The 13,481-nt window shown below is 42.8% G+C and overlaps 1 protein-coding gene across 1 annotated transcript; it reads right to left on the bottom strand.

Moving 5' to 3' along the window:
• Positions 1-2,563: 2,563 nt before the first annotated feature.
• On the bottom strand, positions 2,564-11,628 carry LOC116440223 (endogenous retrovirus group 3 member 1 Env polyprotein-like). Its single transcript, XM_032100733.1, has 2 exons — positions 11,384-11,628; positions 2,564-4,818 (listed from the first exon to the last, which is right to left on the bottom strand). Exon 2 carries the CDS (start codon positions 4,707-4,709, stop codon positions 3,309-3,311), a length of 1,401 nt encoding a protein of 466 aa, XP_031956624.1. The 5' UTR covers positions 4,710-4,818; positions 11,384-11,628; the 3' UTR covers positions 2,564-3,308.
• Positions 11,629-13,481: the final 1,853 nt, after the last annotated feature.

Genomic DNA, 13,481 nt, shown 5'->3' with positions numbered 1-13,481 from the left:
CGGGCCCTACCGACCAAGACCAGGGAACTGGGGGGTTCGCAAGGAGCCAGGGAGACTAGCACCACTGCGGCTACCCTGCGTTACATGGGTTGCTCCTCGGGAACCACCCAGCGAGGGATTAGGGGAAGGGGTAGAGGTATGAGGAAGAACAGGGGAAGAACTGGGGGGCTCTCTTTCCGTTCCCAACTTCTAACTGTTAGCTGAATTAAAACATACAACGGGGTAAATTTGGATGCCTGGGTGTCCCCCTCATTCATCTTTTGAGTGAGAGTCGCTCCCACAACATTCCAGAAGGGGAGCGAGGTCACATCTCCTGGGGACACTCGCGGGAAATGGAAAAAGAGCCATCGAACAAACCGTTTCAACAAACCCTTTTAAAACGTTTTCCCCCCTCCCTCCAGGAGTCCCACAACTGGGAAATAAAATCCTCACTGCTGTGCTAACAAACATGCGCCCATATTTTAAAAAACCTGAGAAACACAAAACTGATAAAACTGGGGGCCAAACACTCTCAAAAAATAAAACTGTGAGCACAGCACTTACCCCTGCCAGTAAAACGAAAACTTAGAAGCACGTAAAAGGAAGGGTCCGGGAGCACTCAGGGGTTCACACACGTACACTCACCCCTCCACACAAGGGGGACACCCCTCAACACACAAACTACGGCCCCACTCTGATCCCCTGGCCAACGGGGATACTCACCACTTGCTCTGCTGGACAAAGGTGCTGTAGGCAGGGTCCCTCTCCCTGGACACGATCCCTCCGGCGCTGAGGGACTACCATGTCCGTCCCCGGGAGCGCCACCCGACAGAAATGGGTCTGCTCCCACTGGGGTGGTGACATGCCAGTGGATTTCCGAAAACGATCCTTTCCATGGGGTCTTGGACCCTCAGGGATGTTGTAAATGAGACTGAGACTTTTAAAGGAAAAGTCAACTCGTTTATTTGTTAACTGCTGAGAGCGGGAACCCAGGATAAGCCCAGGCTCTGCGCGACAAGCCAGAATAAAACAATATTCCAACAAGACAGTGAGACCCACTGGGTGCTCCCTTGGACCCCAAGTTCCGCAGGAGGACCCCTCCCCTGGGGGCAGGTAGCTTTTTAAAGTGTCTGGTGCCACCGGACGGGTGCATTTCTCAATCCTCGTGCTGATTGGCCCCTTTCTTGTTCACTGGTTGGTCTATACCTCTGTGCATTCCTCACCAATCATTTTCAAGCAAGTCCACTTCATTGGTTGGCTCGTTCTCCAATCACAGTCTAGGGCGTCGTCCTCATCCCTTGTACCCTACGAAGCAATGTGCTAGAAAGTTCCTTCTGTTAAACCCATTGGGTCCTTGTTATATCCCCATCCAGTGGTTACATTCCAGCATTACACCCGTACAGTCTCGCAACTTCCCTTCAATTAACATGTCCATCTATTCCACCCTCAACTCCCTTCTTTTATATTTCATTTAAACAGTAATAACCAACACCCTGAAACCGATTCATTTATTACAACTCCCCTCTCTAAAGCTTTGATCGGGCTCTGGCCCACATCAATTATTCAAAATTTCAATTGTGTCTTCATAAACTTGATATATTTTTTGTAGTTTTTGGTACTTCTCGTAAGTTTCCTTCGCTGTTTTTGGGGTTTCCTCTTGCTTTTCTGCTCTCATCATCCTGATCCTTTCAATCTTCTCATCACTTAACTTTTCAATGCAATTTTGCACAATACTCGTTGTGAGGAACGAGACAACTCTTAGAAAAATTAAGATAATTTATTAAAACAGAAAAATTGAAAAATTATAAAAATCAGGAAAATATCAAAATTTGGGATCCTAGTGGCTCAAGAGGTATTTCCGGGAACGCAGGGATTAGAGATCTTTGGGCTTAGACAGCACTGGACCTCCGGTGGAAAACTTGCAGTGCTGGGCTGACTTTTAGCTAACCCAAAAGTCAGAGAAAAATTATTGAAGGCTCCTAAATAGGAGTAAGGCTTAAGTGCCCAGCACTGGCGCCCACTGCAGCTAAATCTGCAGTGGTCTGCCCCTGCTCTGAGGCTGACTTACTATTTTATAGTACCCTTGCTCCACCCCAGTCCGCCCACGGACCGCCCATGGCACACCCCTTTGGTCCTAAGTGATTGGTGCTTCCCTTTTGACAGATTATCTCTGTCTACCAATAGCTCGTCGTTGTCAGGGGGGTAGTAGCAGCTGGAGTAAGAGTGGTAACATGTCCTTATTAAGATTCAGGTTGCCATGGAGCTTACTTACAGACCAACGGCTAAAGGTCTAAAACTGGCTGTTGGCTGTTAGAAACTGGGGTTTGGAGCTGGTTCTGAGCAAAGTAGAAACCCTTAAAATAAATATTAAAATACATCCAACACATCTTAAAACATTTGCAAAAGTATACAGAGAACATGAGAAAAACAATTTTTTTTAAAGTTGGAAAGGGAATTTTAACTGGGACACTTTTAACTAGGGGATTTTAACTGGAACTGGTGCAGATAAACTGCTTTGAACAAGTGAAAACACTAATAGCAGAACTTGATATTTGTACCTGGACGGACTGATGGGTGAACATTAACACTCAATTAAAGTTGCGTAACCCAAAATTAACTAATCAAAACACTTAACATGCAAAGACCAAGCTAATTAGGGAGTTCATGTATGACAAGTCCCCCCTTTTTCTCTTATGTTCACATCTTTGGTCTTTGCATTTAAGTGAAGGTGGGTAGCTCTTCAGGGATAGGTTCCAGTCCTTTAAAACGGTTCCATATTTGCTGGGCAATTTTTCTCTCCTTTGTGGTTTTCTTATTATTATCATTATCATTATTAATATACATAATCTTTTGAGCGGATGGTGGATGCTGCTGTTGTCCTTGGAGATCCTGGATCAATGGCATGCCTTGGACGACAGTGGTGATTAGGCGGATAAAGCAAGGGATTAGACACGGGAGAAAAATGAGTCCTGTGAGAGAAAGTCCAACAATGATTAAAGCCTTTTTCCACCATTGTCCTTGGAATATATTTCCCCACCATTCGGAAGTGGTCAGGGACTGCCATTTCTGCACTGGAACATGGGCTAGTTTCCTGATATTTTGGGTGATTTTAGTGATAGCTTCTCCGTGATCATCAATGTGGATGCAGCAGTCTGAGGTGTTAAATTTGCCGCATACTCCACCTTCTTCGGCTAATAAATAGTCCAAGGCCAGTCTGTTTTGGTACACGGCTGCTCGAGTTTGCCCTTGCTGAGTGTTAAGCAGTTCAAGGGCAAGAGAGGTCTTACTAGTGATTACCTCAACTAATGCTTGCAGTCTGATGATCCGGTTTAGCATATAGATGGGAGTTTGGTACTCCCAGCTCCCATCCTGTGCCATGTGGCGGGTCCATAAGTCTCTAGGATCCTCTCGGCTGGCCATTCTTCCTCTCCCCATCTCTGGGTCCCTCCTATTACATGTCTCTTGGTGCGGGTAAGTTCGTCGTAAAGGGGAATTCCAAGGTGGGCTCCTGCATTCTCAGCAAGCAGGAAGAAGTTTGGTTGAATGGCTCCAAGAGTGCAGCTCCCTTTCCAGCGGGGTGGTAAACTGGAGTAAGCTCGGTTACCACAGATCCAATAGAGATCCTGTGGTGCTTCCCAGAAGTGAGGCTGTATACTTGCTGCTGTGATCCAGTATTTGGAAATTTGTGGCAGGACAGAGTATGGGTTTCCCTGGTCCCAGCACTGCCAGAGTTTTTTAACAGAGTTCAAAACACAGTTTTTGTTTTTAATCTTTTCTGCAGACCAGAATACATCTGGTTCTTGCGGTATCCACCAGTGCCTTTGCCCATCAGTTACCAGGTACCTTTTGCATATTGTCTCACCAACTTCTTTTAAAAATTTTCTTCCTTTCCTCCAGATGCATTCTTCTCCAATAACAGTATTACTTAGCAGCCAAGTTTCATTGTCATGTCGGGTTGTGTGGGAAAGATTACTCAGTCGGAGTAAATCGGGGGGTCCAAGACTGACTCCCCGCCAAGGCCAACTTTCTGATTCTAAAGTTCCTCCACACACCCAGCAATTTGTCAAATTTAGTTGTTGTCCAATCCTTTCTGCCAGGTCAATAAATAAGTTTTTCCTTGACACCAAAGGATTGTTTTCTTTTTGTTTTTCCTTTTCTTCTATGACCACCTCCTGGATCAGGTCGGTGTCATAGGTCTTTCTTTTTAGCAAATCTTCTGTCCTGGTTATGTATCTAAAATTGAAACAAAGCCAATCATCTTGGGAGGGGCACTCTCCCTTCTGTTTCTGTTTTTGGGTGCCAATGTTTCTGCCAATCCAATACTTGTGACCTTTTTCTGAGCAGGTACTTAACTCTGTTATGTTGTAACAGGATAGATTAACGTAAGTATGTGCTCGGAAGAAGTGTCGAATTTGGAATGAGCTTCCTTCCGCCTGATACACAGTCTTGTAACATCTGTTACAGCGGCTGTCGGCTGCCTGAGTGAAGGGGAGCCAGAGGACCCAGAGACAGATGACATTTAATATCAGGGTATTGCTCACTTTCCCTTTTAGGCAGACCCAGGAGGAGTTGTTAGCATTTGGGCTGCCTCTGCTGGTGGGGCTTGTCATCTTTGCTCCTTTAGTCCTTCCTTTAGGCTTTCCACCTTCAGATGGTTCTTCAGCGATTTTAGGCTTCTGGAAACTCATGGTTAATTTAGGGTTGGCCTTGTTAAAGATTAAAGGTACCATGCCCGTAAATTTTGGAGCCCGATTGATCTGTTATTGAAAAAGGATGCTGGCTTCAAATGGAGCCTCTCTATACAGTTGATGTGACAATATGGTTATACAAATGCAGAGTCTGTAAAAGAGAATAACAAAGAACAGAATTAACAGCTTAATATTTTTAACTTGATTTAACAACTTGTATCTAACACTTATTAACAAAACTATAACTGGGAATAAACTATGCTTATTACGAGGTATAACTGGGAAGAACTGGGAATACAGGGTTTTATTAACTTGGACTGAGGATTGCTAAATGGAGTTTTCAAGTAGGATGTTTAGTTTGATGGTTTGTCAGGAGGTTCCTTTTCTTCGTCTGGTGGCGCTACTGGACCCTTCACTCTTTTGACGTGTGTCCAGCCCTTCTCAAATGTTCGGACCGCTGTTTCGGTGGTTAGCTGGACCTGGAATGGACCTTCCCAAGATGGCGTTAAAGATTTTTCTTTCCATGATTTTATTAACACCCAGTCACCTGGATTTATGTGATGTAAACTGAAATCAAGTGGGGGTGTTTGTGAAATAAGACCTCTTTCTCCTAGCAACTCCAGATTTTTTGCAATTCTCTGTACATACTGTCGGATGCTGGTGTTTCCACACTCTTTAACATTCACCTCTTGCGATGTAGCAAGGTAGGGCAATCCATATAGCATCTCATATGGGGAACAACCCAAGTCAGATCTTGGCTGAGTTCGGATTCTAAGAAGAGCGAGTGGAAGGCATTTTACCCAGGTCCATTTTGCTTCTAACATCAATTTTGTGAGGGTGTTCTTGAGCGTCTGGTTCATCCGTTCCACTCTCCCAGAGCTTTGTGGATGCCACGGGGTATGTAATTTCCAATTTATTCCTAATTGTTGAGCCAATTGTTGTATAATTTGGGAGGTAAAGTGGGTACCTCGGTCCGAATCTATACGGTGGACTATCCCATAACGAGGGATAATTTGCTCGAGGATCACTTTACTCACTGTCTGGGCTGTTGCGTTGACAGTTGGAATAGCTTCCACCCAGTGAGTAAGGTGATCAACAATTACCAACAAGTATTTCCACCTCTGGACAGGAGGCATTTCTGTGAAGTCAATTTGAATATTTTGGAAAGGCCTGATCGCTAATTCAATTCCTCCGCCAGTGTTCTTTTTCATTACCTTTTTATTGACTTTTTGGCAGATTATACAGTCCCGTGTTATTTGATTGGCAATTTCATGAACACCAATACATCCAGAAGTTCTGAGGTAGTGGTCCGCCAGAGCCTTTGAACCCCAATGATTCGTTTGGTGGATATTTTGTAAAATTTCTCGTGTTAGATTTTTGTTTAGAAGTTGGCGCTTATCTGGTAAATACCAGCGGCCTTGAGAATCCTCATTGGCTCCAATTAAAACTAATTTTTGTTTTTCCTGATCAGTAAAAATGGGCGTGGGTAAAACGCTGGTTTGTGATGTAGTGTCAGTTGTGATGATGTTATTTGGAAGTTGTTTCACTTCCATCACTTTTACTTCCTCTTCCACTGCTGCTTCTTTTGCTGCCAAGTCTGCCAAGCTGTTCCCTCGAGCTTCTGTGGTGGTACCCGATTGATGGCCTGGAATATGCACCACTGAGATCACCTGAGGCAGTTGCAGTGCTTTTAGAATTTTTAAAATCAATTCCTTATGCAATAAATCTTTCCCTTTGGTATTCAGGAATCCTCTTTCGGACCAGATTTTTCCAAAGGTGTGGACTACGCCGTAAGCGTATCTCGAGTCTGCGTAGATGGTCCCAATGCTTCTGGCTAGTCGGCGGAGTGCTTTTTCTAGGGCATAGAGCTCACGGACTTGAGCTGACCAGGTCGATGGTAATTTGCCCTTTTCTAATACGCACATCTGGTGTCCATCAACCACCGAATAGCCAGAGCATCGTTTTCCATCTACTACTCGAGACGACCCGTCAATGAAGAGGATTTCCCCTTCATTGAGGGGGCAGTCCATTAGGTCCTCTCTAACTTTCGTTTGGATGTCAATTATGTCGATGCAATTGTGTTCTAATTCATTTTCAGAAGGGGTCCCATAGAGAAATTGAGCCGGATTTTGGTGCGCACTTACCACTAGCCTCAGGTGGTCTGAGTGCATGAGAATGGTTTTGTATTTGACCGTCCTCGGGTCGGTTAGCCACTCCGCAGCCCTGTGTGTTAATACAGTCTTTATTGAGTGTGGTGTATGTACCGTTAAGTTCCCGCCAAAAATGAGTTTTTGGCTCTCCGAAACCAGAGTGGCTGCTGCGGCGATGGACTGGATGCAGACTGGCCATCCTCTGGACACCGGATCTTGTAGTTTGGAAAGGAAGGCAACCGGCTTCCTGACTCCACCCCACTCTTGGGTCAAGACGCCATAGGCTATTCCTTTCTCCACGTTAACAAACAGATCGAAGGGCTTTTCCAGTGAAGGAAGGCTTAAAACGGGTGCTTTTGTTAGTTTTTCTTTCAAATCTTGTAATTTTTCTGTGTCTGAGTGATCCCAATTGAAAGGTTCCTCTTCCATTAATTTCTCGTATAAAAATTTGGCAGATTGTGAATACTGGTCGATCCACAGTCTGCAGTATCCAAATAGGCCTAATAATTGTCGAATTTCACGTTTTGAAGTTGGAGGTGGTAAATTTAGGATCCCTTCAGTTCTTTCGGCACTGAGTTTTTTTGTGCCATAGCCAATTAAATGTCCCAAATACTTCACCTCCTGTAACACGAATTGCAATTTATGTTTTGATACCCTCAGCCCGTTCCTTCCTAGAAAATTCAGTAACTGTATGGTGGCAGTTCTTACCATAGACTCCTGTTCCCCCAAGAGGAGCAGGTCGTCTACGTACTGAGTTACCTTAATCCCTTCGGGTGGAGAAAAGGAACTTAGCAAATCTAGCGCTTGGCCGAAGAGTGTGGGTGCCTCGGTGTAACCTTGAGGCAGACGAGTCCAGCGCAGCTGCTGCTTCCGTCCAGTGTCTGGATCCTCCCAGGTGAATGCAAAGATGTCCCTGCAACGAGAATCTAGAGGACATGACCAGAAAGCATCCTTAAGGTCAATAACAGAGAACCAGGCATGGGTTGGGGGTACCCGACTCAGGAGTGTGTAAGGGTCCTGCACCAACGGATACCTGGTTTGAACTCTTTTATTGACCTCACACAGATCTTGTACCAGCCGGAATGACTTATCTGGTTTCTGGACAGCCAAAATTGGGGTATTATATGAAGATTTGCATATCTCGAGGATTCCATCCTGTAGTAAGTCCACGATGACCGGTTTCAGGCCCTTTCTTTTGTCCTTCGAGAGGGGATATTGTGGTATACGCACTGGACGGCTGTTTGGGAGCAACTCAATCATTAGTGGTGTTATGTCCAGTTTTCCCCGGTTGCCTGGTCTTGCCCACACTGCCGGGTCAATGCGTTGCTCATCTGTTAAAGACAGAATGAATAGTTTAGTCGACATTTTTCTGCCTTGCGGTACCACTCCCACTCTCAGGGGTACTTGGAAATCATGTCCAAAGAGGTTGATTCCAGCTTCAGGTAAATACAGGACGTCTCCTGTATGGGTACGCCCCTGTATGAAAAGTGTCACATTTTTGATTATAGGAACTGCAAAGCTTTCGCCATTAGCACTGAAAATGTCTAGTGTATCTTGAGAGATACAACATTCTGGAGGTATTTCAGGTACACAGGTCTTTTCGGCACCTGTGTCCACTAAAAACTCCACTTGCTGTCTCTGGGGTCCAACTTCTAATTTTATCAAGGGCTCTTTAAGATGTTTTTGCCCCAGAGAATAGAGCCCCTGACTCCTTCATTTATTCAGAATTTGTTCCTCCATTTGGAGGACTCCTTGATCTCTCTGCTTTTTAAAACAGTGCCAGTGCCCGTGGCCTTCTTTATTACAATATGTGCAAATTAGTCTTTTGAGTCCCTGAACGTTTGAGGTAGATTGTAGGTTTGGTTGTATATGGCAAGTGGAAGTTTGTGGCTGTTGCTGGGGACAATGCTGTTGTGGGATACGCCCTTAGAAAGTTCTTTGAGTAGGAGGGTTGTGGATTGGAGCATTAGTACTGTTGTTCGTTATTCGGCTTTTAGCCTTCATCCTCTCTTCATCCCTCCTAACAAAGACCTTTTGGGCTTCCTCCAGTAATTCATCCAGTTCCCTCTCTGGCCATTTTTCCAATTTTTCCAGTTTTCTCCTGATGTCAGGCCAGGAGTGAAGCACAAAATGTACTTTTAGCATAGTTTTGCCTCCTTCACTGTCTAAATCAATGACAGAATAAAGTTGGATGTTATTCCTTAACCGAGCCATCCAAGCTGTTGGGGACTCATCCTTTTCCTGTTCCCCACAAAATGCCTTTTTCATATTATTAACTCGAGAAACAGCTTCTCTAATCCCTTTTATAGTTAAATTTCTGTAGTCTTTCATGGTAGTTTTTGTTCTCCAATTGGGCCCCGATTGGAATTATTTTCTCTGTCCCAAACTGTCACTGCTGCGGCTCTGATCAATTTTCGTTCTTCGATGGTAAATAGAGACTGTAAGATGGATTGTCTCTCTCCCCAATTATAAATATTAGGGCTGAGGAGTTGGTCAAATTGATCAGCTAACCTGATGGGGTCAGCCATTAGACTTTTCATCTCCTTTTAAAATTCTCGTACCTCAGATGAAGCCAATTTCTCCTTGTGCATTTCCCATGGGTACCTCTCTAAGAGGTAAAATTTTAGACTCATAGGGAGTGCCAAGGCAGGTGGGACAGTCGGGTGTTTTAAATGATTTCTTTCTAGTACAAGACGCTGGGCCCTCCTGACTAGAAGAAACCCTTTGTTCGGTTGTCTTTTTGTGAGAGCAGGAAGGAACAGAAATTTCTTTTTCACTTTCGTTTTCACTTCCTGAGTCCCTCTCGGTTGGGTGACTTGATAAAGGAAGGACCCTTTCTTTTTCAGTTGGACCCTCCTTGCTGAAGGAGTTACTGGAGGAATGTAGTCTAGGGGGTCCCACTTTGGTTGATTTAATTTAGTTCTTCATTTTTCTTTTTGTTTTGGTTCTTCTGCAATAGAAAAAATTTGGTTTGAATTTTTATTATGTCCAATTGAATTTGATTTTGTTTCTTCTTCCAAATCTCCTTTTTTGTCTTGTTCTTCATTTTGTTTTTGCCAATAATTTAACCAAATTTTAGCATAATCCAATTCGTCAGAATGTTTTGGAGCTCTGCAATGTACATAAGAATACAAAGCTTCGCAAAGCCACTTTTCAGAAGACCCATATTTGGGCCACTTAAGCCCATCTTTGTGAATCTTTTGTTTTGGCCACTTAAAAAGACAATATCTAATCATTTGGCACTGGTCTTTTTCCTTAGTTAGAACACTTTCTTCCCACTTTGAGAGCATTTGTCCCAGTGGACTCTCTGGGAAGATTTTGTATTTCTTCACTGGGTCTTTTCTTTTGCTATTTGCTTGTCCCATTCTGTTACAGGGAAGCAAACAAGTAGCTCGTGCAGAAGAGGGTGGTTTTGGTTTGTTTTTATTTTTATTTTTAATTTTTTTAAATTAAATAAACCAAAGTATTATATTGTATAAAACAACCAAAATACTGTATTATAAGATAATATTATGAAATAAATTAAAATTAATACACTATCACAATATAAAATTACAAAGGTAATAGACTTATAAGCATAAAATACAGTACAACTACTGTAGAGAAAGATAAATAGAGATAGTAGATGTATAAGGGAATTAATGATGGTGAATCTGTGGGAAAATTAAATATTCCGTCGGAAAACCAAGTATGTTGGATCCGTGGGAAAAACAAATATGGTGGACTAAAAGAAATTAAATTTTAATTATAATAAGAATAATTAATGTATATTTGAATTGTTTAAAATGTGATTGAAATTTATATAGCTTTATATACTAGTTAAAACTTAAGAGACAACAGTTATCTTTATTATCAAAGGAGAGATAAATTTAAAATATTTATAATTAAATTAAAGGAGAAAGATTATAATGAATAACACGAACAGTAATCCAAAATACCAAAATGGTATCTTGTGATTAAAGCAAATAAAACAGATTACAATTATAATCCAATAAATTAAACAATCAGAACCAACAGAGAGTATAAAGGTGCTAGATAGCACTTACCACAGAAAGTCCAGCTAAAACAGGTTCACACATCCACTTAACACAAAGGGTGTAATTCAAATTAAAGGACACAAAATGGCGGCCATTCCCGCCGAAATTCGAAATTACAAAGTGGCGGCCGTTCCCGCCGAAATTCGAAATTACAAAATGGCGGCCATTCCCGCCTAAAGAAAGAGAAAGGAGGGGTTTAAAATGATGTTTCTCCTCGGTTTTAGACCCGAGGAGACTGAGACACTAATAAAATATAACTGGAGCCGCGTGCACCCCCAAAATGTGGAAACCTCCCCCAGAAAGGGTAACCACCACCCTCGATCCCCCTCTGTGTCTCTAGAAGGGTGATCCCTCGTGGTGCCCTTAAAATGAATCCCTTCAATCACACTCTCACACACACTGGGGACGGCCAACCCCACACTCAACTCTCACAAAGAGAATTCCACCCGGAGGTTCCCCAAAAACTAGTAGCCCTTAAAAAAGGGTAAGCCCTAACTAAATTCCCCTTTAAGAAGGGTTCAAGCCTTACCACAAGTCCCTTCCACCGGAGGTGTCCTTTCTCCACTGCAGTATCCTCGTGGAAGCCCGGTAAATCCAGGGAACAAAATCAAAAAAATTGCAAAAATTCAAAAATAATACAATTAACCAAAATCCCTGGATTTTAGGGCAAAAAGAAGGATCCCGGACGATACCCCAAAAGAGTTGTGAGGAATGAGACAACTCTTAGAAAAATTAAAATAATTTATTAAAAGCAGAAAAATTGAAAAATTACAACAATCAGAAAAATATAAAAATTTGGGATCCTAATGGCTCAGGAGGTATGCCCCAGGAGCGCAGGGATTAGAGATCTTCAGGCTTAGACAGCACTGGACCTCTGGTGGAAGAACTTGCAGTGCTGGGCTGACTTTTAGCTAATCCAAAAGTCAAGAAAAATTATTATTAAAGGCTCCTAAATAGGAGTAAGGCTGTAGTACCCAGCACTGGCATCCACCACAGCTGATCTATAGTGGTCTGCGCTGCTCTGAAGCTTGCCTCGTTGTTTTATAGTGCCTTTGCTCCGCCCCAGTCCACCCACAGCCCGCCCACAGCCCGCCCACAGCACACCCCTTTGGTCCAAAGTGATTGGTACTTTCCTATTACCGCAGGCCTGGTTCCTACGGTATATCACCGTGTCCCGCAGCTATAGGGAGGAGGAGGAGAAGAAGATCCAGCAGGCAGGAATTGTGCAGCAAGATTGATTTATTTAATTATTTTACAAACTCTTTTATAGACTTTTTTCTTCATAGTCTAATTGGACAAAGGACCAGCCACCCCTTGGGGGTGATTGGCCAAAATCCTAAAACATCCATTATCAAAATATTTTCTACTATACCATAAACAAGACTTTCCAAGGTTGCAGGTGGCTTGGTTGTTTACATTCCCTGCTACCTCTTCTGTGAGAGAGAAAAGTCTCTCACAGACTTAGAAAAATAACAAGAACATCCTCACTAACAGCATTTTTATACCTACACTTTCCCTTTGACAGATCATCTCTGTCTACCAATGGCTCGTCGTTGTCAGGGGGGTAGTAACAGCTGAAGCAAGGGTGGTAACATGCCCTCATTAAGATTCAGGTTGCCACAGGGCTTGCCTGCAGAATAACGGCTATGGGTCTAAAAATAGCTGTTGGCTGTTAGAAACTGGGGTTTTGGAGTTGGTCCTGGGTCTAAGGTGCAAAGTAGAAACCCTTAAAAAAATATTAAAATACATCTAATACATCTTAAAACATTTGTAAAAGTAGACAATGAACATGGGAAAAATAACTCTTATAGTGTACAAGTAGCTTAAAGTTTGAAAAGGGATTTTTAACTGGGAAGCTCTTAACTGGGGAATTTTAACTGGAACTAGTGCAAATAAACTGCTTTGAACCATTTAGAACACTAATAACAGAACTTGATTTCTGTACCTGGGCTGATGGGTTAATTTTAACATTCAATTAAAACATATTTAACTCAAAATTAACTAATTAGAGCACTTAACATGCAAAGACCAAGCTAATTAGGGATTTTATGTATGACAAAAATCATCAACATACTGCAAAATCTGTACTTCTCCGATGGGTATGAACTGCTGCAATATTCCCTCCAAAGCCTGACCAAATAGATTTGGGAACTCAGTAAACCCTTGAGGTAGTCTAGTCCACTGCAATTGCTGTTTCCTTCCTGTATCTTCATCTTGCCATTCAAAGGCAAACCACCCTCGACTTTCCCTTCCCAGTGGGCAAGCCCAAAATGTATCTTTCAAATCAGTGACACTGAACCACTCATGTCTGGCTGGTACCTTACTTAACGAAGTGTATGGGTTAGTTACTACTGGATATCGTGCAATAGTTTGTTTACTCACTTCCCTTAAATCTTGCACCAATCTATACGTACCATCTTGGTTTTTTACTGGTAATATTGGGGTATTATTTGGAGATATGCATGGTTCCAGAATTCCATCTTTGGTCAAGTCTTTAATCACCGGAGTCAGCCCCTGTTTTCCCTCTGCTGAAATTGGGTATTGTTTTACTCTTATTGGTGGTATCTTTGGTTTCATTCTAATCTCTATGGGGGAAGTAGCTAACAGTCCATGACCCCCTCCTTCCA

The sequence above is a fragment of the Corvus moneduloides genome, chromosome 2, assembly GCF_009650955.1.
Source record: "Corvus moneduloides isolate bCorMon1 chromosome 2, bCorMon1.pri, whole genome shotgun sequence".
Classification (NCBI taxonomy): domain Eukaryota; kingdom Metazoa; phylum Chordata; class Aves; order Passeriformes; family Corvidae; genus Corvus; species Corvus moneduloides.
The sequence above is the reverse complement of the archived record's forward strand: the minus strand, read 5'-3'. Positions and strand labels throughout refer to the sequence as shown.